Raw genomic sequence first — 24716 nt, forward strand, 5'->3', positions numbered from 1 at the left:
CAGAAGAAGGATTTTTATTTTGTGTTAATACAATAAATATACAAAACTCAAAGTACTCAACATGCGGCTGACGGTGAAACCAGAGTGCATTTTAAAATCACAGCCAAATTTGGAGCAAAGAGCCGACCGTTTGTAAATCGTACAAAATATACAAACATACCGATCTACGTCTTTTCCAATAGTTTCATTAAAATCTTCTAAATAGAGTTGACGATTTTCAGTTCAGTCCCAGTGTTTCCTACCACAGATCATGTTGATTATGAAGCTTAAAGCCACGGTCCATCTACTATACAGCACACAGGTCACATCGCAGTGCAGCCAAATGCCTTTCTTTAATTTAAACACGTGAAAAATAACAGCAGGAGCCACTCAAGTCTGATTCTTTTAAGATTAATCTCATGTTGCTTTGTACATACATGTACTTATAAATACACATGCACTGGTCAGAATTAAACCAAAGTGGGGAATAATGAAAGAAGGAAAAGAAGGCAGGAGGAGTGAAAAAGAAAGATCCCAGACTCACTTAAAACTTTAAAGGCCAAATTTAAACACACTCCCACTAAACACACATACAGAAGGCTTAACTGGCTTTAACATGAGACAATAAAAGACAATTCAACAGTTTGCAGCTCCAACAAAAGGTCAGTATTTTTTAGAAAAAGACACATTCAAAGCACGCTCAGATTTGATGCAGTATTTGACTGATGTGTTGCACGATTTCAGAGATAGTCAATCCACAAAATGCAAGCAGTTATAACCATAACATCACCGGCTGATATATCGATTACAGCTAAACATCGGGGCCAGTCTGTGTTCATACAATCAGGTATATTTTTGATTTTGTCATGCAAGTGAAGAGTACATCCTGAGTAAAAACTGAGGTAAGTCTCACAGGGAAAAGCTGGAGACGAGTCACATTTTTCCTCTTCAGGTCAGCTGTAAAAACATGCAGCTGTATTTACAGAGTGGTGGATCTCGTTTGTTAATGTTTTCAGACGGAATTAGAAAAAAAGTTCGGTTTTAAGTGAAAATTCAGTCAAACACAGCTGGTGTGTGCATGGATTAACAGTGATGCAAAGGAAGGCGTGAGGGCGGGATCAGAAATATCTTTATGTTTGCAGCGATTACAGCATGCAGACGAAGAATCTGAAGACAATGTTTAAAGTGCAACTTGGCTTTAAAGTGGATGACTGAAGGCAAAAAGAGTTTAGGCAAATGAAGATTTAAGATCAAACTTTCAAGAGTTCACCCAAATAAAATAGCTGTGAAGTATCAAACACAACTTGTTACACAGTTAGCTGCGTTGTTTGAAACAGCTCCTAACAGTGATACATTTTTGACATTGAAGAGTATATCAGAAAAAATAGGAACAATGCAAATATGCAGCTTAATCAAGGTTTTACTTGTATTTAAATCTGTTGGTGGTGGCCAACTTTGTTCTGCTGACCTCTGCCAAAGTCAGGCATGTGTTTTCATGAAGGATGCTACCTTCTAAGGCTGTGATTCCCTACCTTTTTTTTCTTAGGACTCCTCTACTTGGGTCTGAGAAAAGCTAAGCCCCCAAGACCCCCTTGGAAAAATTCAAATCTATTTTTATTATTGGGGGGGTCTGATTCTTCTGGAGGGTTGTAGGCAGGCCAAGGGCACAGAAAAGCCTAAAAAAGTGTTTTTTTTTTTCTTTTTGCATTATATGTGACCTTTAACTTTTTTGCTAAAAAATGAACAGATTCTCTTCATGTTTTAAGAAATCTTTAAAGTTGGCCTTAATTTATAATGTTGCTAATCATGATTCAATTAAAAAAACAAAACAAAAGATGTAAATCTAATTTTGACAACTTTAGAGCAGACTGGGTCCCGCAACCCCCCTGAGATTTTTGTCGCCGCTGAGTGTTTGATGCTTAACAGTTAAGACTTTGGGTGACCTTTCAATCTAAGAAAGTTATACTTTAAAGTCTGCAAACTATATTCAGAGGAAAACAGATGTAGAAGGCAAGGCAAAGAGCTGGAATGCACAGCATTCATCTTCAAAAGTACAGTTACTCCACTAGGGGGCAGCAGTGTTCAGTTATGATATGTGGCAGTAAGCAAAAGGAAATCAAAGAAGGCTGCAGCCTGCATGCACCAACAACTACAGAGGACTAGATGACTTCCATTTATCCAGTAATAAATTAATAATTATGAAATCGTTTAAAAGGAAGAGATAGTATTTGAGTTGATAAATTACAGACACGGCTGATGATCAGAAATGCCCTGGTTAAGCTGGCAAAGTCGGACTGGGTTCACTTTGATTACAGTCTGCCTACGGAGGACAGGCGTGATGTTTTAAGAGGCACGCAAACATTCACAATGTTGGCCACACACACACACACATGACCACACAAAAACAAACTCACACAGAGAAGGTCAATCTGAGCACGCTGGTTGAGTGGTAGAAAGAGTGCAGCGCCAGTGAGGAGGGGGTCTCAGAGTTTGTGATGAGAGTGCACGATGTTGCTGGGAAGATGGAGTCCAAAAGATGCAGAAATCCTGTCTGATCGTTTCTCTCTAGATCGTAAAACCACTTTGAAATTGTCAAAAGGCTGTGGGAGGCTCTCCATATGTTCAAAGGGGGGCATGGATGAAGAGGAGGGTTGAGTGTTGGACGGAGGGATGAACGACCTCTCTTAACCAATCAGATCTGCTCCTTGAAGGCTCCCTGTGCCGCTCCCTGTGCAGCCCTCGAGGCGGCGTTAGCAGCCGCCGTCTGGACTGTCTTGTTGGACATGACGCCTGTGGCAAACTCCTGCTGGGCACGCTCAAAGCTGGCTCCTGTGGTTCGGTATAACGCATGGACCTGACGAGATACAGAGTGGAACATTGGGATGCATTCTGAAGATGTTTTTACATGCTTTTGTTAAGAAGTCAGCACTGATACAACTCCCAAAATAAGTCAAAATAGAGCCAAGTTAAAAACACCTAAATGTGACTTTAAAGGAGGTACTAGGACTGATAAACTTCTTCTAAAATTGTTCAGTACCTTTTTAAACATGATGAGAGACATGATAGCCAGTGCGGTGAAGTCAGCAGCGACCAGGATCATGATAATGCCAACTGGGATGCTCTTATTCAGGCCAGTCAGAGCAGAGATCCACCCACTGAGGAAAAGGAGGTCATTACAGGATATGTTACAGTCTTATCTTTTTTCCCCTTAAAGATAAAAGTGTAGTTTCTCTGACTCTGTTCTACCTTCTGCCATCCTAGTGTAATAAAAACGACACAGTGTATCAAAAGTTTGTCATTCCACAGCTTAAAAAAAGTCCCACACTTTGACTGTATGGAAAAACAATCCCTTCTTTTGTCTTCCACTTTTGGTAATCAGCATGATTTTGAGAACAAAAATGCCTAAATGTCAACCACCAGGATGCAAAAAGCCTTTAAATTTGAGACACTTACCTTCAAAATTTTTAACAGAATTTATTAAAAAGCAAAATGTGCAGATTTATTTTCAACTGAATGACTTTATAATTGAAATACTTGTTTCCAAGAGCTTTGAAAAATCCCATAAATATTAAATTAAATGTTGTAATCTATGAAAATGTGGAATAATGGACCTTAAACGCTGCTGATATTTTCATTCTCACCTCGTGCCCCAACCAGCGATGCCGATACACTGGATGACATAGATGCCAAACTGACAGATGTAGACGAAGAAGAAAACAAAGAACCTGAATGAGCTGTCACTCCTGGAAAAAAGAGAGAAAAGAGGATTATTAGTAGTTAAATCAGGGTTCATCATTTTTAACTAATATCAATACATTTGAACTGTAATGTTAAATTTAATTTTTACGCTGACAATACTGTACTATACAGCTGACTGTCCATTTCAGACCAAGCTCCTTAAAACTTGCATTAATCACGCTTCAAAAATATCTATTATTAAAACTTGTTTTAAATGCTGACAAATCAGAAGTCAGTCTATTTTTAAATGCCAATCTAAGTTTCCGAGAGGCATCTGGCTGTAGACCTCTGTGGTGTTTTGGATTCATCTGTTGTAGACTTCTACAATGCTGTTATGAAGTGGCGTACTAACCCTTGTTTGGTTCTTCCTTGGTTTCTGATGTTATTTTTAATTTTGTCCCCTTTCCCTTACCCTAACCATAACCTTTAGAGTTTGGGTGTCTAACCCTAACCCTCTTTGGATTTTCTTAGTTTGTGATGAGTTAAATTAAAATTTATCCACCATACTAAAAATCTGATTTTTAATCATAAGATTCTACTGTTGTGAAAAACAGCCACTTATGGTACCCGACAACCTGTTTCAATTTTAGAATCAAATTTTGCTTTTTCTTCGAATCCAGGAAGAGACAGATTGCTGCCGCTATTATGTCTGTACAGCTTAGCTGCCCTTAGCACTATGTTTCATAGAGCTCTGAGGTTCATCACTGATTATGAAGCCCTCGCCCATCACTGTTTGTTATATGAACATGTTGAATAGGTTAATTTTTCCACACACAGACCTTATAGTGATGGTTTGCTGTCTACAAGGCTGTTTTAGGTCTGCCTCCTTTGTACCTTATTCATCACAAAGTCAGAACTGAACTGAGGAAAAAGACATTTAAGTTTGCTGCTCATTTTACTTGGAACAAATTACAAAAAGACCAGAAACTTAATGCTACTGGTTACTTGAATGACTTCAAGGCTGTAAATATTCCTCCTGATAAAATGACTAGAGTTGATTTGAACAAATATTTCTAACTTTACTCGTTATTCCAAGTCTTACAATGCATAATGTATCCTACATCATGTCTGTATGAATTGCTGCTCATTAAAGCTGGGTAGTAATACTGTACTATAGCTAATTTGGGCTAATTTGTCAAGCATCAAACCAACGAAAAGGAATCACTCTTGATATGAGCTCATACTCGCACATTTCACCATGGCAGCACGCTACTGCACAGCTCTTCTCAGAACTTGAACTGTAAAATGTGCATCGCTGGTTGTAATGTGAGTTTAAAACACGTTAATTCTTTGTTCTGGGGGTAAATCAGAAATGACAAACTGTCTGTAGATCTTGTTAACAACCATAAGTGCCAAGTGCTGCAGCAGCAACATCAGTCACAATTAAACCAAGTTTTTAAAATTTTAAAACACATGCAACCCCTTTTAATAGAATATTTAGATTAAGTTGGATATATTTGGGGCTAAATTAATCTATAACATTTTACATGCTTCCTGCAGAGTGAACTCTTGGCTGGTCAGAGCTTGTCATTGTTGTGCAATGCTGCAATAAGTAATATTTATGGCTTATGTTAATTTCTTTAAAAGCATATGAAGTATTACTTCAAAATCCTAGATCCTGTCTGAAAATAGTTTTGGTTCTTTATTCTCAAAAGACCTCTGAGTGAAGGAAGAAAAGAGAATATATATGCACCACTGTGCACAGAGAGAGAAGAAAAAATTGACAAAACTTCATTAGATCCTCTATCCTGATCTAACTCAGGTTCTAAGTGAAGTGTGCAAACAATGCTAGAACTATAGATCACCTCCAGCGCTTTAGACTAGAAGCATTTTGTAAAAGGATTAAGCAAAACATGAGTAAAGGGAATTTCTCTGCTCATTGTGCTTGTGCACGCATGCCAGCGAGTGCCTGATTCAACCTGCTTCTTGTATAATGTGGTTTTAAAATACCCAGTGGTAAAACTGTATACAGTGGGAAATGTTTTGGAAGGTTTACTGATCTCTTGATAACTGCACTGCTGCCTTGTCTTGTTAAGGAGTGATTTCTAATCTAACTGAGTTTGGTCATGGTTGCATTAAGGTAAAATAAAAATAAAAATACAACAAAAACCTAATGTTGTTTACCTGAATGCTCCATAAAGCGGTCTGTACCAGCAGACAAAGGAGCATGGCGTGAAGAGCATGAGCCAGAGGATGGACAGGCCAAAGTCCACCCCGCGTGATGCGTCCACACAGAACCAGGCCATACAGCTGATCAGGTTAGCCAGCAGCGTCCCTGTGTGAACTAAAGGAAACACATGTGCAGTTAAGAATCTTAATCAAGAGAAAGTGCAGCAGCATGGCTGCCTGCATTTATTGGAAACACCTAGAGGAAGAATTTTTCCAGGCTGGTGCTGCAGTGTCCAGTGTCCTGTGGGGTCAAGCTCAGGACAGAAATAAGGAAACACAGACGCTTAATATTTCAACATGTAGCTCTGTACAGGACTGAGTACAGAACATATACACATGGACATCTATAATTCATGACCACCATTTGTTCTTGGGGTCCTAACAGTGCTTGCATGTATGAAGCAACTGCACAGCTAAGGAGGCTGTAAAACTTAACAGAGGATTTTACATCACAGTGTGAAAAATGGCATCAGGCTGCTGGTAGGCAGACGGGGATGAAGAGAGGGTGAAGCTGAAATGAGCTCCTTCCTTAGGTATATTCTCTGCTTTTTCAGCCTCTAATGTGTGATGTATTAACAGAAAGATTTAAAAATTCAAACCTTAAAACGTTTAACAGTTTGACAAAATTCATCACAAGGCACATCAAGAAATAAAAATAAGGCATGCTTGGGTTGGTGTTCTTTGAGATCAGAATACTTCAACAAGAGTGGTTCATTTGCCTAGAAGAGAATACTTGTGTCTTACGTCTGCATCCAAACCAACCTTTAAGCTATCATCTGACCCAGTCCCTCCACCAGGCCACATGACTAAACCACGTGCCCTCAGCATGTGGCCGCAGAATGCCATTCAAAGCTGCTCATTCCTTAAATCATGGCAGAATGTAGAGGAACTTTTAAGCAAGTAGGCAGTGGCGGTTGATCATGGTTCTAGAGGGGATTAATTTATAGGAAAAATTCAGCAAGATGCGAATTTGATATGTAAACTTTTAAAAATCTTGACTTAAAAGATTTCATTTGAAGTTTACATGCATCATTTTACAAATCAAGTTAACAGCGTGTAACACCACAATATCAACTTGAAAGGGTATTAAATCTAATTAAACACTGTTTAATTTAACTACATCTTAACATTCCTCTTCTTCTATGGGTGTTATTTTAGCAGCAAGGACCTTCAAGTGCAGCTAAATGCAGCACATATTAACATGCTGACTGTTAAGTAAAAAAGCCTTCTATAAAGCAATCATATAAACCATCAGACCAAGGGTTCCAACCTTTTTTCACTGAAGCACTTCCTAAGAATACCAGAGCACCCGTAAGACCCACACAAAAAAAGAAGTTATAAATTGCTGTCAAAAAATCTGTTTAAATTGAGATTGCTTATGGCAAGATTCCCTAACGCCAAAGTAATCTTAACAACATGCGTTGATATTTGCAAGATATTTATTTTGCAGTGATCTAAGAGAGACAAATGAGGTAAATCCTTGAGACACTAGACAAAAGCTAAGTTTGAGATTTTTGCTCAGGATGTACTAAAGGCCTTGCACACTGAGGCAGTTTTTTCTGTTCTGAATTGCTGAAGTAAGAAATTGGTGACTTTACTTAAAACACTGTGATTTCCCCGTGTCTTACGTGAATATAAACCATGTAAAATCATAGCTGATAATCAGAATTTGCACCCACAGCCATGTAACAAATGGACTGGATTAAAAAGTTGCATGCTTTCCCTCCAGCTTGGCACAGTGCACAAGCTTGTGCAATTAACCTGAATATGTAGGTCTGGGTCAGGATGGACCAGAAAGACAAAGAAATTACCTTCACTATCTTTTTCTACGCAGTATCCCCCTGTATGGTGAATATTTGCAAAAATGCATCTGACTAGTTGTGCAAGGTTTGAGTGCATGACCTTTTATTAATCGGATTATCTGAAAACATCCTTAAATAACGGACTCAGTGTGCAAAAACCTTTACACTAGATCCAGTTGGCATGTAAGACAAGACAAGGGAAGTTTATTTATAGAGCATAATTCATAAACAGAGGAATCTAGAGTGCTTCACTGAGTTAAAAACAGGACATTTATAACTTTAAGATCATTAAAGATCTTCAGACATTTAGATTTTAGGACTTTGGGAGTGAAATGTCCTGAAGCATTGTATTGATTGCCTAGAATGACTGCACTCTGAAATAAGACTCATCAGCTACCAGTAATAGTAGCAAATTTGTTTGACCTGAGCTCAAATTATTTGTCTGTGAGTGAGCTTTTACATTGTTGGCTTCCTTTCTCACTTTTCTGGATTCATTCACTTCACTAACGTAATCATAACTCACCAGAAATCCTCGATACAAGTGGATGACATGAAAAACAAGGCTAAAAAAAGAAATATGAACATTTACTCACACATCCAGAGGTAATACATGATCTTGACTGTCTTCTGAAACTCTACTGGGATGTCCACTGTGATGTCGTGGTAGAAACAAGGGCCAACGGGGAAGTTTTCTGGGAGCGGAGGCCAGTTATTTTTCCTGCCTGGAATAGTAAAAGACAGCAGGACTGTGATTTGTTGTATGCCTGTTAGCATCTTTAGTGAAACAGACGGCACAGTGCAACAACACATGCTTGATTCTTTCCTGCCTGGATTCTTTAAAACTTTCAATAAACCCACCATATGGCTGACAAACAAAGAAGATCCTTTGACTTATTTGTGCTCAATGAGGTTTAAAATAGAAGCCGTAAGCTTAAAAATAGCAGCCATATGTGACAGCTCCACAGGGAAGGGAATTGAGAAGAATAGTTTCAACATTTTGGGAAGTATGTTTATTTTTTTTCCTGCCAGCAGTTAAAGAAGAGGATCAACCAACAAGTCTCTATGCCAAATATAAAGATAGAATTTTATAAAAGCTCATTAGGATCATCATCCTATCATCTCATTTCACAGCACTGAAAATGTAAGACTTAGTTAACTTCTGTTGCTGGTAAATTTATTCACATAGAATTGACCATTTCATTAATCAGTATGGATGCCCAGATCATTTTTTTCCTACCTAAACCAACTATCCATGAGTGAAGACACAGATACAGATTCTTGAAGTTTCTGGATAAATCAAACTAATTGGAATTATGAGTTAAAGGATTCCCTCAAATTACCATAAAATAAACTTTTTTTTGCTGTTAGGTGCAGAGAAAATGTTAATGTCAAGTCAAATTAAAAGCACAGTGACATATATTATGGATTTTATTAACCTAAATACTTCAGTTCACTTATAAAAATACATAAATGATAAAGAAACAACTACATGGAGACATAATAAGGTTAATTATTTAGTTCAATTATGTTGTTTATCTCTAATGTTGCACAGGAGAATAGTTATTTTCAGATTTGCATATATAAGTATCTATAAGACATTTTTTAATGTAACAATGGGCTATGAGTCATTGTCTACTAAGAGGAAAAAAAGGCAAATCTATGTAAAATTAGACATTTAAGCCCCCATGTAGTTGGGATGTAAAGATCCTTTTCCAAAAGCAGGTGTCTGGCTGTGAGATTAGCAGGAGAATTAAACAAACTCTCCAAAGTAGAACTTGTTTAATGTCAATGACCTGGCAAAGGCCTGGATTGTTTAAGCACATTTCAGCAAAGTATTGAAGTCTATATCTTTTGAAAAAACTGTATGTAGCTGTGTATCGACATATCTGAATTATTTTAAGTCACAGTATGCAAATTTCACAGCCAGGTGGCTTTCAACCAAAACAGTAACAAAAGATGATGTGAAGAGATTTACTTCTCAGCTCCATTACTTACTCCCTGTTCTGATTAGAGGACTAGAAAAGAACTCCAACAGTTGTATTTGCTAAACATTAGACCACTGTTTTTGTTTCATTGATGAATTTCCATAAATGGGCAGGAAAAGCAGTTGAAAGTGGCTTACCTGTCCAGTGTTAACTTTGGCAGCTATTTTTGATTTTAGTCTTAGTTTTAATCTTTCAATGAAATGTATTTTAGTATTAGTCACATTTTAGTCATTTTTATCCTTTTTAGTTTTAGTCTAGTTTTAGTCCACGAAAACTCAAAACATTTTAGTCTAGTTTTAGTCTATAAAAAGTCCTCATATTTTAGTCTTTACTTTTAGTCCAAGCATTTATTTTCTTGTCTAAATCTGGTACCAAATCATGGTACTGTGTTCTATGCAAGCTGCCAAACCTTGGGTCCCTGCTTTCTACAGCCGACAGGCAGAATAGCTACAGATGCATTGCATTTTTGACAGATTTACCCACAGTGGAGAAATTTCACAGATTTTGAATGTCTGATGAAAACTACTTTACATTTTAGTCTAGTTTTAGTCATCTTGATGAAAACTAAAATAAGTTTTTGTCAGTTCTGGTCATCACAGATCTATTTTTGCTAGTTTCAGTCTAGTTTGTCATGGAAAAAAAAGGCTGTCAAGGAACATTTTTAGTTATAGCTTTAGTTGACGAAATTAACACTACACCTGGCTATGAGTTAGGAGGGCGCTTGGGCAACAGGATGTGGAGCTGAAGGTAAAGAATAAAGGCCTGTGTCCACAGCTGCTTGTTTTTGCTGGTGGCATCTACAACCTCAGTTTTGGAGCACTTTTCACCAATGTTTATTGTTTGTTAGGTTACAAAAGTTGACTTCTGCTTAGGTAGTACCTGTTTTGTCATTTTGAAAGCATTGTGCACCTCATATTTTCCTCTATTCAAGGAAATCTCCTGTCCTGGCTTTAGCAGCAGTCTTAGACGTGGGAACTTTACCCTTAAAAAAATGAGTCTGACAGGGGTTTCCTCAACCATCAGTGCTGACAAGGCTGTTCCCAAAGTTTAACTGTTTTCAGGCACTGAAAACACTGAGCTACATTAGCCTTTTGTTGTGCAGCCAGCACAAAAAAAATAATGGCTGTGGACACAGATCCTATCTCTGACCTTCACAAGTAAGCAGCACAAAAAGATACAGCAGCTTCCATTAGAAGTGCTTCCTTATGTTCAGAATTTGGTGCAACATCCAGCATTTCCACAGCAACAATAAACATGTTGGTTCTGTCACAGCAGCTCAGTACTGGCGGCCATCATGGTAAGACACGTCCTGTTACAACTTTAACAATCAAGACTTTCTTTGAGGTAATGCAAGACCTCAATAAAAAAATATATGACATAGGAGTAGTCACATTTAATTAATGCAGACATAACAGACAGGAAAAAATCTTCATATTGTACCTTCAAGTGTCAGAATTTCTTAAAAAAGCCAATTGAAGCTTACACCTGAATTTAATTTTGTTTACTGAACTTAAAAAGTGCAGCAGCAAAATGAGGGACTGTCTGCTGGTTTCAGTGATAGATACAGTGCTTCCTCATAACCATGGCAACTTAAGTGAAACTGGCCAGAGAGGACAGATCCTGTTACTAAAAAGGTAACATTTTGAGCCTGTTCTCAGGCTATTTCCAGGTTTAACTGCACTAATCAGAAGTCGTGTGCTGGTGTTTGATGCTGACCTCCTGAAGCACTGAGTGACTGCATCTCTCTCTCCCGACGGTCCAGCTCTGCCGCCTTCCTTTCCAGCTCCTCCTGTCTCCTCAGCAGCTCAGCAGCTCCTCGAGACTGATCCTAAACACAAACACATAGTTATGAAACAACTGTCAACACAGGAGTGTGGTTGAGACTGATCATGAGGAATTCTCTGCTCCTGCTTTTGGGACAAATCCAATTCTCTCAACAGGTGCAACATCAGCCGGAGGGGAGACATCACAGCAAAATGCTCCCAGGAGGCTGCAGACAAAATAGCTGCACCATCACAAGTCATTTCCTCTGGCTGTCTGGACTTCTATCTCCATCATTCAGACAGAAACAGCCTCCTGCTGAGCGACTTTTCAGTGCACAAACTCAGCATGAAACACGGTGTCATGGTGATGTGTTTTCTGTCTGGATCCCTGCTGCCAGTGGGTGCAACAGATTCATTTGCAAGAGAGTCCAAAAAAACCCCACAAATATAATTATAATTTCCCACTGGTCCAACCAGCATTAAGTTAAGAAAACAAGACGTATACTGGCTGTAAGGCATAGACATGTTCAACAATACCTGTGCCTGAGACTGTGAGTAGGCTGGAGGTTCCTCTGTGGGTTTCATAATGGCTGGTTGTGTGTTCATGGTGGGTGCTGTAGTCTTGGGTGCCATACCTGCAGGAGCCTGTGGAGGGAAAATAAACCCATATAAATGGACAGATTCTGTTTATTGTCATGCATCTCCTTTGAAAAATCCCTGAGACAACACACTTAAAAGAATGCTTTCAAGTGTTTTTCCTCATGCAACTATGTGTTTGATCAAGGTTAGATTCATTCAGCATAAATAAAGTGTGTTCAGAAAGTATTCAAACCCCCTACACTTTATTCAGTTTGGTGATATTGCAGCCTGATGCTGCAGTCAAAAAAGCTTTTTTTCTTATTTATGTACTCTCAGTGCCCCATCATGACAAAGTGAAAATGTAATCTTACAAATTTTGCAAATGTATTGAAGAAAAAATGTGAAATATCAACCTGTGGTTAAGTGAACTGATTGGTTGATTTAGAAAAGCATGGCCAGTGACCAGCTCTTGGAAGAGTCCTGGTTGTGCCACACTTCTTCCATTTGAGTATCATGGAGGCCACTGTGCTCTTTGGAACCTTCAGTGCAGCAGAACTTTGTTGTAGCCTTCTGCAACCCAGATCTTTGCCTTGCAACAATCCTGTCCAGGCAGTTGCTTTGACCTCATGGCTTGGTTTTTGCTCTGATATATATTTTCACCTGTGAGGTCTTCTATAGAGATGTGTGTGCCTTTCAAAATCATGTCCAATCAATTTATTTTACCACAGGTGGACTCCAATCAAGGTGTAGAAACATCACAGCAAAGATCAAGAAAAAAGGGTGGACCCTAAGCTAAATTTAAAGTCTTTTTGTAAATGTTCTTACATCACCTCAGGTTGTGAGAGGTGGGTGATGTTGGTGGCTACACTCAAGGGCCTGATGACGTTTATAGGGATGCACTCATGGTGAAAATGAGGGTTGATACTGATACCAATGTTTATCATAATAATTTAACTGATCTTGATGCCAATATTAATGCTTTTATATTTTTGATCCCTTCTTTTGGTGTAAAACTTCTAGTATACCAACATTCTCTCACATTTTACCATTAAAATCAGATCAAAGTTTGTCCAACAGGTCGGTATTTCTGCCCAGCAAAAATCTCTTATCACACAAACATCACAGATGAACACTGATAACTGATATCTGTTCATGCCACATAATTTGGCTGATGGTTACTGTTTGTAAAAAGGGTCAATATCAGCCAGCCCGATGTAAAACTGATGCGCCTGTGCTTCCCTATCACTCTATACTGGTAAATTGGTTGAATCTGCTGACACAACTAACTTATAAGATGCAATATATATATATTAAGTGTGTCTACTACACTGGATTTTTTTCAATAAAAGTAAGGCAATTTTGACAAAAAAGACTGAGTGTAAAAAGGATTACTGTGAGACAGGGTTCCTACACACTTTCAAATGTGACACTTTTTAAGACTTTTTTTTTTTACCTTATCTTATCTTGCTGTATTTTATTGTTATTGTTATTTATTGCCAGCATGTTTCTTTTTAACTGTTTCTATGAGAGTCTTCTGCAATATGGATATGTGCAATATGTGTGGGTTATGTGATCACATCTTTGTCCTGGTCTTTTACTTCTGTGTCATCTGTGCAGCTCTTGGAGTCCAAGACAAATTTCCCTAAGGGGACAATAAAGTGTATCGTATCGTATTTTTAGGACCTGAGAAAAAATTAGTGCCACTTTTTGGGTGGTCAAAAATGAGAGGTGTGTGATATTTCTCAGTACAGGACAGAGCTGAATTCTCTAATTTAATGCACTGTAAATGAAATGTCAATTGATATGGTACATTTTTGGGTCATTAAAACTCAAATTTGATTATTTCTGGCACACTGAATGCCTCTTTTTTATCAATTTCATGTAGGGTGATATTAATCATAACATAAGCTACAAGCATATGAAAAAAAATTGAATAAATGAAGCCAGAAATGAAGGCTTGATAAAGACATGTTCGAGTCAATGCTGTCTAAAACCTAAGACCTCTCACAGTTTGAAATAAGATTTTTTTATGGCCTTGAATTTAAAAAGCCCAAACTAAGACCTTTTTAAACTTCCCAAGGATGTGCAGGAACCCTCATACAGACAATAATGATGATTGTGTCCCAGGTGATCTTGCCTGCACATGTTGTTCCCTGACTAAACATCTGATTCTCATTGTTTTTATGCTTAATCCACAACACACAATGAATCTTTGGCATGGAAATGTAAAAAAAGGATGCTTTGACAGCATGTTATCATTCACAGGCAGGGGTTACAAACATCTAAAATGGTTTGGTAGAAATAATCAGGTGTGCCTGTGATGGTCTCATTGGCTTTTTGTATAAAATGACTCACTGGTTTGGCATCTGTGAAGGGATTGTACTCCTCTAACCCCGGAGGAGCCGCCTGTCTTACTTGTGTCACTGATGGATCCTGAAAAAAACAAAACATCAGAGATAAGACATTTTTCATAATTAGACAATCAAGAGGAGGAACAGCTTAATAAATGATGGGAATTACTCAAACATGGTAAATAATTTTACTATGAGAATATCTCAGCCTTTATGTGTTTTTTTCTACATAGAAGGAAAGGAGAGTGCGGGTTTAAAACCCTTTATTACTCTGTCACATCAAGGCCGAACAGCCCTCTTTATTCAAAAAGAAGCAGGCCTATAATTCATTACTGGCAAAGATGGGTTGATTCCAATAATTTTCACAGGAAGCGGTCTATAAATAGCCATATCCCTGAGTTTCAGAAGGCAGGGGGTGGGAATGCTTCTGGCTGCTGAAGACAGAAATAAAAAAGGAGACATTGTTTTTCTAGAGTGCTGCGTTAGGCGCAAAATCAAAGCACTTAATGCCTTTTAAAGCACATTCTTGATGTGCAAGAAAAGCAAATTCAAACAACACTGTTCTCAAAAGCTTCTGAGTGAGCGCCCTTTCTACATGCTAGGTAAACACATGAAGTGAAGTGAAAGATGGAGCTTCATCTTGCTTAAAAATGCCTTCATTGTTCAGCTTCCCTGCAGTGAACTATTGTCTTTTTTAAAGGATAACAGTAGGGAGGAACTGTGTTTACATATGGCGGGTTTTCAACGACAGCTACCGAGCTTAAAAAGCAACACAATAAGCCACCATCTGCCTTTATTTGCATGCTAAATTCCCATTCTTGCAGACAACATAACAGTCACAGTTTCATTCATTTCTATTCAAAATAAGCTTACCATCAGCTGCTGTCAGTCACACTCCAGTTTCATTCAAATCTTCTGCCTGAGATTAAAATCCAATCCTGCAGTGCTATCCTCATCCAGTCTCAGTGCAGCTCTCTCACCGTCTCCTCTCAAAGACTCTTAAATTTCTAGAGCATCTCTTCCACTACCACACACACTCAAACACACAAGCAAGCAGCAACTTGTCACCAGACCGGGGTCATGAATATTTCAGGGTATGTTGTGCTTAAATTTTAATGTCGCCCTATTGCACAGCCAAACAAACATTCATACATATTCACCAAGATTTCATCTTCAATTCTATAGATACAGATGGATAATAATCAACCTGTTGCATCAGGGTCAAGGAGTTTCCTGTTTATCGATCTCTTCTAAAATAAAGAAAACTTGAACCTGCCTTGGTCCTGATGTAGCTGCACAAGTAGGAGCAGAAGTATGACTAAGTAATGACCCCTGACAAAGACTTAAATACTTACTCAGGCTAAGTGATAAAGGACAAATACGCCCATGGTACTTTTCTTTTTCTTAGAGGTGACTGTCCATGTGAGTCAGAAAGGAAAATTTCAAAATGCGGCAAGATTCAGAGGTACCCTGATAATGAGTGAAGCCTAATGAAACCAGACAGGTCTTTGGGTGTACTGAAATAGATGTGGTAATTAATGCCAGAATCGATACAATATGATACAATAAGCCTGACACTTGTGCTGGGCATTAATGAAAAAAAAAAAAAGATCATCGTGATTAAAACAATTACAATACCACAAGCTGTGTGACACTTGCTAATTTAGGTTTAATAATGTGGTAAATAATCATGTATTTGTTGTGATAATTTGGCTATGAAAGTAGTTCTTTTTGTGTATTTGTTGTTATTGCTTGTTTTTATTTACTCATATATATTTTTTCACATATTTCTATTCCTTTAAACCTTGCAAAGCAGATGGATTGGCCAGATTCCATGTATGTCATCAGGCAGACCCATCTTGCAAAGCCGAAATGACTATGCCCTGCCTGAAAATGGTCTCAACCAATCAGCATCATTTGAGGAGAACAGTGGAAGCTACAGGCCAGGTTTAGTTGTAATGGAAGCTGATAGCAAAGGCTGCAACCGGTGTAACATCTAGCTTGGATGTAGCTATTGTATAGCTGCAGTTTTATTAGAAGTGGACCACATTTCTTAATGAAATAAAGAGCAAAGAGCAGCACTGAAAGCTTTTCATGACAGAAAAGATGTTTACACTCTTCTCCTGACCTACTTTGCCATAAGTTTGGGATAATTTCGCATGGTTAAATGGTTGAAGTCGTTTGTCAAATTAGCCACTGCAAGATTTATGAGTCAGTTAAACTAATCAAGATTTTTTAATAGATACTCAAAATCCTGGTCTATAATGCTCTTTAAAACTTTTATGAACCTACCGCCACTAGACGCTGCTGTAGCTTCAATTAAATATATTTTTATTTATTTTGATTTATTTAACCAGGAAAGCCTCACTGAGATTACAAATCTCATTTACAAGAGTGTCCTGGCCAAGACAAGCAGCAGCACATTCACAGAGTTACAAACATGAAAATACTACAGGGCACAGATTAACCAATCCCAAGTCACAGATCAGAAAGTCATCAGTCAAAACATCTAGGTTACATCCTGATGCATTTTTCTCCAAAGCCTTCAGTCTACTTTTAAAACAATTTAAAGATGGTCTCTGCCTTCCTGTCTCAGCTTTCCTCCTTTAGTTTTCTAGGTAAAAAATGGAAATAAAGTTGTATGTAGGCTGTTGAGGGTCGAACTCGCATATAACTACTTATCTGAAGTGAAAAGAGGTCACATATCCGAGCACAATATTAATCTACTGGTGGAGCTAGCTGCTAATGTTAGCCATGCTCCAGAGTATATCAGGCTCACATCACACCTGCTGAAACAATGAAGCTGGGATAAATTTGACCATTTCAAAGTATTTCCTCCTCTTTAGACTAGTCAGTTAAACCCAATTTATCATAAAGTGTTCAGTCGAATGGGAAAGGTAGATGCCTGGGAACATCCCTAGTAAAAGAAGCTTTTTTGTTAAAGGTAAGTAAAATACTTCTCCTGAATACAGTTAAGTAAAAATACAAAATTTAAAAAGTGCTCAAACAAATAAAAGTGCACAAAAAGACACTCATTCACAGTAAGTAATATACTTATTGAGGACAAGATATACTATTTGAAATGTCTGGTCTCATGGGAATTATTCAGGGTGACATTTGGCATTTCGCCCAAGTGAACTTCACTTATTGAACTAACTATTCCTGTTATCTTATGCAGCAAAATATATTGAGATTTACATTGTATACTGTCACTTAGCTTTAAAAAAAAAATCAAGATGATTTTATGTTTTTTGTTCAGTAAAGTTCAGCCATAATACATGGATAATACATATACTACACATACGTTACCACATTCATGATCAAAAAGATAGGTGATTTACATGTACTACACTTGCCCATAGCATGTTTGTTTACAACTGTATGATTTATTCTTTAATCAAAGATGATAGTGTTTGAAAAACACTAATAAAAGCCATTTCAGCGTCTCTTAAATGCTTTTCCAAGAACAGGCACGTCCAGAGGAAAGTGCTAGCAAAGCTGCTGCTTGATTTAAAGTAAGGATATCTTCAGTATTCAATGTCCATGAGTTTTTTTAAATAGCCAAAGTATCAGCAGATGTCTTATTCTTTTCAAATTAATCTTGAAATTAAAGCAATTATAATGCTGGAAAAAGAGCTGCTAGCTGAGCTGACAATAACTGAATTAAAGTAGCATCATGTTAAAGTTTTTAAGTGATACTTTCCTGATCTTTGATGGAAAAGTGCTCGCTTTTGAGCCACACTTATTCTTTCACCAAACTCTTCCACGTTCTACACAGGCAGCTTGCAAAAAAGTCATCTATAGATCAGTTTTTCCTTGTTATCTGTATCAGTTTAATATGCCTTTATGAGACCCTCTAACACTTCCTGTACAGTATCTGATAGGAATGCTGCAACACGTGCCCCCGCTGTGTCAGAAGAATGAAAACCAGCTGGATGTTGGTCATGCTATGTACAGAACATATTTTTCTGCATGTCATTAAAGTACACATGCAACATTTTCTATTAACTTTTTATTTTTAATGAGCCTACATACAGAACTAGGCCAAAACAGAACAATGTGACGCATGACTGTGAGAGATTTAGCAGGAAGAAGTTGCCAGAGGGGACACAAGCACCACATGTCGCCATGATGGCAGCATATGATTTCATAAACTATTGAAGGAAACAGCTCACAGAAAGGAACAAAGCTCCATTTCTCCTCAGGCCAAAAATGAAAGAGTGCCAAATATGAGACAGGACAGGAGGGGGTTCACCAGCCATGTCAGTACATTAACGTGGCTCCATGAAATATTCACTTTTCTGGTGTCTTTACAGCCAAACTGTATCATCAGCTTCTGCCCCAACTTTTAAAAAAATGAAAAATAGGTGTAAAATGAGCCAAAACAAAGAAATCTCTCAGTTGAACCCTTGTTATGTTGCTTTTATGCCATTTTCGGTTGAATATGGGGGGCTCTTTGGGCCGTCAGGTGGCCCTGCATTGAAAACAGGCATGATTCTGTACTGGAAATCACTGCATGGGCTCAGGAACATAGTTTACCATGATATCCACAAATCCAAGTTAAGCTGTGTCATGTAAAGAAGAAGCCATATGTGAACACGATCCAGAAATGTCTTCTCCTTTCTTACACAGCGTCCTAACTTTTTAGGAAACAATGTTGTAATTCATTATCAAAATAGTTGCAGAACATTGCATGTTGCTTGCCTTATCAATTAGTCAGATAACCTTTTCAGCCTAGATAAAAATGCTAATTAGCCACTGCTCTGGTGCCACGTTCAGTACACCTGATATGAGGAGACGGAGAAGGAAACACCAGTGCAGGCCTGCAGTGAGGGAGGCTGACACTGAAGGGCTGAGCAGCACATGCTTAAAGACATGCATGCTTTTACAATGACATGACAGCTATCACAAGGCTGACTGTGTAATGACTGACAGTAAAGAAATGTACGACTAACCGCATTCATGCTGCATGCTCAGCACTCATTTACTTCTCTTTTTAACTTCCATACAGAGAACTAGCTGTTACAACAAAACTACTCATTTTGAAGTATTCTGTTATCTGGAGATCAACTTTAGGAGGCACCTAGGACAACTTTCTCTGACTAGAATTGTCTATTAGGATAACATTAAATTGCATTACATTAATACTGACATATAAAAGGCCACTGAGAGAACTATGCTTGGTTCGCTATCTTTTTAAAGCTCCTTTTATTATGTACAAAAAACCTCAAACCACCACACTCATAAAAATACTTGACTGTAATGATAAACACGTCATACCACAAGCATCTTCTTCTTTTTTAACCTCGGTGATCATGAGTGTGCTGCATGACTTAATGACATGCATATCTGTCCACTGCTCTCAAGGCAAAACTGCTCCACTAAACCACGTAAGACATCAGCCTTCCATAGCAACATAAGGCAGGTTTAAATGTACGAGTCAAAGGGTGGAGACGTCCTTCGGCAGAAAGGTTGATCAGACTCTTTGTTTTTAGTCTTTAGTTAGTTTTTACACTGATCAGAGTCTACCTCTGTACATAAAAAGACATTCAGGACTCTTACCGAGAGGATCACGTCAGCTGCCTCACTCCCACCTGCACAGTCTGATGGTGCAATTAGACAACGTGAGAATGTTTAAGCGTCCAATTACTTTCTGAAGACACTGCATGCTGCAAACTCAGCTGATCTGAACAGTCTGTTGGAGGGTGCAGGCAGAAAACCTGCCAGACCACTGTTTATCGTTGCTTTTGTCATATTTTAGCATTTTCTCTCACAGCAGCATGCAGATTTGTCTATTTTCCACGTTTGAGAAACATCAGCAGCAGCAGTTATCACCGTGTTTAGGAATTCTTGGACTGATGAGGGTTCACAAGGCCACCATCTGCCAATGTTGATGTTCCACCGATGCATCACCTCCAATTTCCACATACAGCGAACGTGCCGCAAACCGCCGGCGAATCATACTGCAGAGCACATCGCTCCCTCTCCAGTCTATCAGAGCATTTCTACAGCCAGCGCTCCAGTCCAGCAGTGGCACATGCCTAGACCGACACTTCACTCCGCTTCGTTCGAGATACGCTGCAAGTCTATTTTCAGCGCCGGCCGCTGCTGAACCGTGTCAATACCTGTCGATCAGAAAGCTCCAGAAGAGGAAGTCACAAGTGTAGAATATCCAGTTCTTTCAAAATACAACACAGTGCATGGACTCCTGATCGTAAATCATCACTATATCAACATTATGTCTCATCCTGCCATGAGAGCAAAGGGTCACCGAGAGGTCAGGGGGGTCACAGAGCTACAACAGTGCCATAGATGAGGAAAAGTTAACTTTTGGGGACATTTAGCCTTAGAAATTTACATAAACCACAGATCCTTTAAGCAAATATTAACCTTTTAACTTCCTAATGTACTCACTCAATGGCAGAAGCAATAATATCATTGACTTAGACAGGAGAGAATGATAAATTAACCCCAAAAGGTAAAATAGTCTGCTGTTAACATACTATCCCTGTGTCAACTCACAGTTCTCCCATGATCTCTTCCTGCTGATCAGGGCTGCGTGCCGCGGCGCAGCACTCTAGACTCGCTTCCAGGGGGCGAGGTCGCTCACCTTCGGTGGAGTGAACCCGCGGTATTTCGGTGTGCGGTGCAGTCGTCCTATGTGGAATTTGGACGTCAGCACGTCACTAAATAAAATCCATGAATCATCAAGTTACCTATGATTGCAGATTGGAGGCTGCACCCTCCATCAATAGTGAGTTTTAAAAAAAAGTCCATCAGTCAGTTTTGCATATTATAAAAGTCTGGTTTCTGAGCTTTCCAGTTCCTAAGTATTATCCACTTTGCAGACAGCTCTTAACTGTAAACCCATCATATTTCCAAGTGCATACATTAAGGCGTTTGGGAATATGAATGTCCATTAAAACCCACAGAACATCAGCTGCCCAGGTCCAGAATCTTTCTGCCACTGGACAAGATGAGGATAAGTGCATACGTGTCCAACCAATCCCACCACTGCAATGCTAATAGATGCTTTTGTAAATAAGTAAGGCTTCTTTTCAGTCACATGCATACATTTAAATTATTCTCATCCAATTCTCTCCAACTATTGACATCTTCAAGATCTCAAGAGTCAACTCAAAACTCATTTTCTTTTACCCCTTTTAACTGCCCACAACTAAACAAGTGTAAGTTTGGTGCTATTGAAGTTGCAAGGTTGCTATTAGCTTCCTTTTCACCACTCTTGATTTTAATCCCTTTTTCCTCCAGCTATCTTTCTTTTCCTTTCTTTAATGTTATCCTCCATGTGTACACTGTAAAACACTTTGGATCATCTGTGTTAACTATGTAGCTCAATCTAGCTATCTGTTACCCTCAGATTAATTGGTAGCATTTTTGTGGTTCTGATTGAAGATTCAGGAGGAAAAATTTGTAAACAGGTGTTAGAAACAGGGGATTAAAATATGTATTTATTTGCATTTCAAACCATGATTGCAATACTAACTAATGTTACTGTACAAGGCTTATTATTAACTTTTTTGCTCACCAGCAAATGTGGTTAATATTTTTCCAGAGTTACTAGCACACTCTGAATTCTCACTAGCCGAAATTTTCTTGTTAGAGATAACATTATTTATGATCGAGGCTGACTATGACATGATAAAATGAACTCGAACTACAGCCTTTGCAATGTAAATGAACACTGCGCCAACATTTTTTCCTCATCAACCCTGGAGAAAACAAGAATTGACCAGCAAAGTTTGCGGTCCAATATAGAGTAGGTACAAATCTATTACTTTGCAATTATTCCAGGACAAAACTGACCCTTGTATGTGCAATACAGCCTCATTGCAATGAGCATTTTCTATTGTAACAGTTCACAAACACTGGCACTAACATTCAAACCCAGTTAGAACAAAGCACAGGATGTGTCACTGATATATTCTGCCTACCTAAGTGGCTAGTGGGAGCCACTGCACTACCTGCCATGGGTGAAGTCCACCTGCATTTGGCTGTTGTCAGATGTAAAGGCCCTGTTACTGCACACTGCAAAGATTTCTCATTCATTACCGGGGGTGGGGAGCTCTTTAAGAGCACCAAATGTTCAAACTAATGAGTGTGCATTTAGACACTATGGTGCCATTCTATGGAACAAACTACCTGCTGACCCTTAGGTCTGTGGAAACTTCAAGTTTATTTAAAGACTGGTCTCGAAGCTCTGCTTCTCTCTCATGCATTTGGTTGTTAGACTTTGTGTGTGGTCTTGTGTGCATGTTCTTGGAAGAATAACCCAGGGACCATAAAACCTGCACTTTGAGTGTGTGTTTGTCAGCGTGCTGTATGGGTCAGTTTATGATCCCTATATAAATGTGTTTTAACATTATATGATCATTTCTGACTCAGTAAGATTATATTGATAAGGTATCAAGATCTAAAATATGTTGAAATTTCATCAATATTTAGCTCTGAGACTGTACAGTTATGCCAAATTTGTGTGTTTCTTGTTTGTAGCTTGTTTTGGCGTAACCATGTAAGTGTTTTTTTTCTGTTCCTCTGAAAGTTAATATTCAATGTTTATAAATGCGCACCTTGGTTAGTTTTCTATTCCTCATGTTTGGTTATGTTTCAGTTGCACTGAAAGTAATGGAGTAATGTTGTTGAGGGGTTCTTATCTTGATATGCTTTACGACGTGAACTACCCTAGACAAGAGGCAACACAGTAACAACAATGATTAGCTTGTAAATTTAAAGCTTTAGAAAATAAGAAGACAGCTAATATGTCAAACTGCTGTATGTGCAGACAGTGTACCATAGAGGCGACAGGGTTATCTAAAGCACAACACACAACCTGCTGCTGTATAAACAAACTGACACCACCTCCTGTACTACCAGGATGGCTAACACAGAACACTTAGCCGGCTAACACAACACTACCTGGTTACCTTTAAATGTTATGTCACACCAGTAAGGTAAAGTGTATCAATATTGAGTGACATATTCTGAACAACAAGTGAACTACAATGTCATAACAGCGCTTGTGAGTATTGTTAAACTTCCAGTAGCTTCACAAAAGGTGCTAAAGACCGAACAATCTGACTCTGAGTACCGTCATCCTGTGATAACTGTGAAATAAACCAGATGCTAACGCTAATGTGGCTAACGCTGCTAGCTAATGTTACCTGAAATGGGTTGCTGAACTCCGGGTCCGCAAACGGGTTGCTGTCGAAATCTGACATTCTCCCCAAAGGCTGTCTTTCCTTTTCGTTAAACGTTCCTCTTGAAACCGATAACGATAATGTAAGTTAGAGATAAGTACTTTAAAATGAGTAACGGCTCACTTTGAGGTAGACGCAGGAGATGTCACTGTCGGAGGTGAAGTCAAGTGTTGACTGTGTCCAGAGATCTTATCGAGGTGGAGATTGGTCACCACCAGCTGATCAGGGATCAAATGAGATACAACCGGATGTGGCGTGATGGCGTGCGGAAGTAAAATAAAACGCCACGCCCCAGCTGTGTAAAAAGATAAAGAAAATCCCCAAAACATTGAATAATTTTTATTCATGTTATTTGCCCCAGTAATTTATGTCTTTGACAAAGATTCAGTGTTAAAAGAATCGGAATATGTATTTTTTGTAGCTTATATATGATATTTAATGTCCAATTAGGAACATTTTTTTGAGAAAAAAACCTGATGGAGATTAAAATCTCCTTTTTCAATAGTGTCCTGGCCAAGACAGGTAGCTGTACAAGTAACACTGTATCAAACACATACACTGAAATGAGAAATAAAAAGTAAAAACTATGTAAGTGTCAGATAAGTTATAATTTAAAAAACAGTTTTATGCATAACTTAAGTATGTTTGAACAAAAAGTTGAGGCTGAAGTAAGGCGTAGATGTGGCAAGTAAGTCACCTGATGGTACTACTGAGCAGAGAGGAATTTTGACACAACCCCAGTAGTGCTCTGGATGTCCTTGCATATTACCAGGGGCATTAGAAAATAATGTGTTGAAAAAATAACAAAGTCCTTTAGGGTGGAGAAAGGGTTGGGTGTCCCAAGGGCCCCCAGACCCTCGGGGTCTCTGGGGGTATTACCAGGGATGAAAAGGTTGATTTGATTTGATTTGATTTGATTTGATTAATTTATCTCGAACGTACGTCGGTCTGGACAAAAGAGATGCCATTGAGCTTGACCTTGGCTGCAGAGCAACAAACGTTGACATGTGTCAACCTCGACTCTGCCCCCCACCTCCAGCCCAGGGCTGTGGTACATGTGAGCCCGTGATGAATCCTTAGCACTCTACATGCCTAAAATTTGTGCACATGACTATATAAAGTAAAAACATCTACA

The 24716-nt window shown here is 38.6% G+C and overlaps 1 protein-coding gene across 3 annotated transcripts; it reads right to left on the reverse strand.

The window, feature by feature from the left end:
* Window positions 1-23791, reverse strand: LOC121525301 (secretory carrier-associated membrane protein 1-like). Of its 3 annotated transcripts, none has more exons than XM_041811203.1 (9): window positions 23546-23791; window positions 14371-14448; window positions 11974-12081; window positions 11390-11501; window positions 8282-8410; window positions 5842-6001; window positions 3621-3722; window positions 3017-3134; window positions 1-2833 (listed from the first exon to the last, which is right to left on the reverse strand). In XM_041811203.1, exons 1-9 carry the CDS (start codon window positions 23600-23602, stop codon window positions 2672-2674), a joined length of 1026 nt encoding a protein of 341 aa, XP_041667137.1. In that variant the 5' UTR covers window positions 23603-23791; the 3' UTR covers window positions 1-2671. The 3 variants fall into 3 exon arrangements, with proteins under 3 accessions (XP_041667137.1, XP_041667139.1, XP_041667140.1); XM_041811205.1 differs by having other exon boundaries at window positions 23705-23771; XM_041811206.1 differs by lacking the exon at window positions 23546-23791 and adding an exon at window positions 19929-20137.
* Window positions 23792-24716: the final 925 nt, after the last annotated feature.

Source organism: Cheilinus undulatus, linkage group 17 (assembly GCF_018320785.1).
Source record: "Cheilinus undulatus linkage group 17, ASM1832078v1, whole genome shotgun sequence".
Classification (NCBI taxonomy): Eukaryota; Metazoa; Chordata; class Actinopteri; order Labriformes; family Labridae; genus Cheilinus; species Cheilinus undulatus.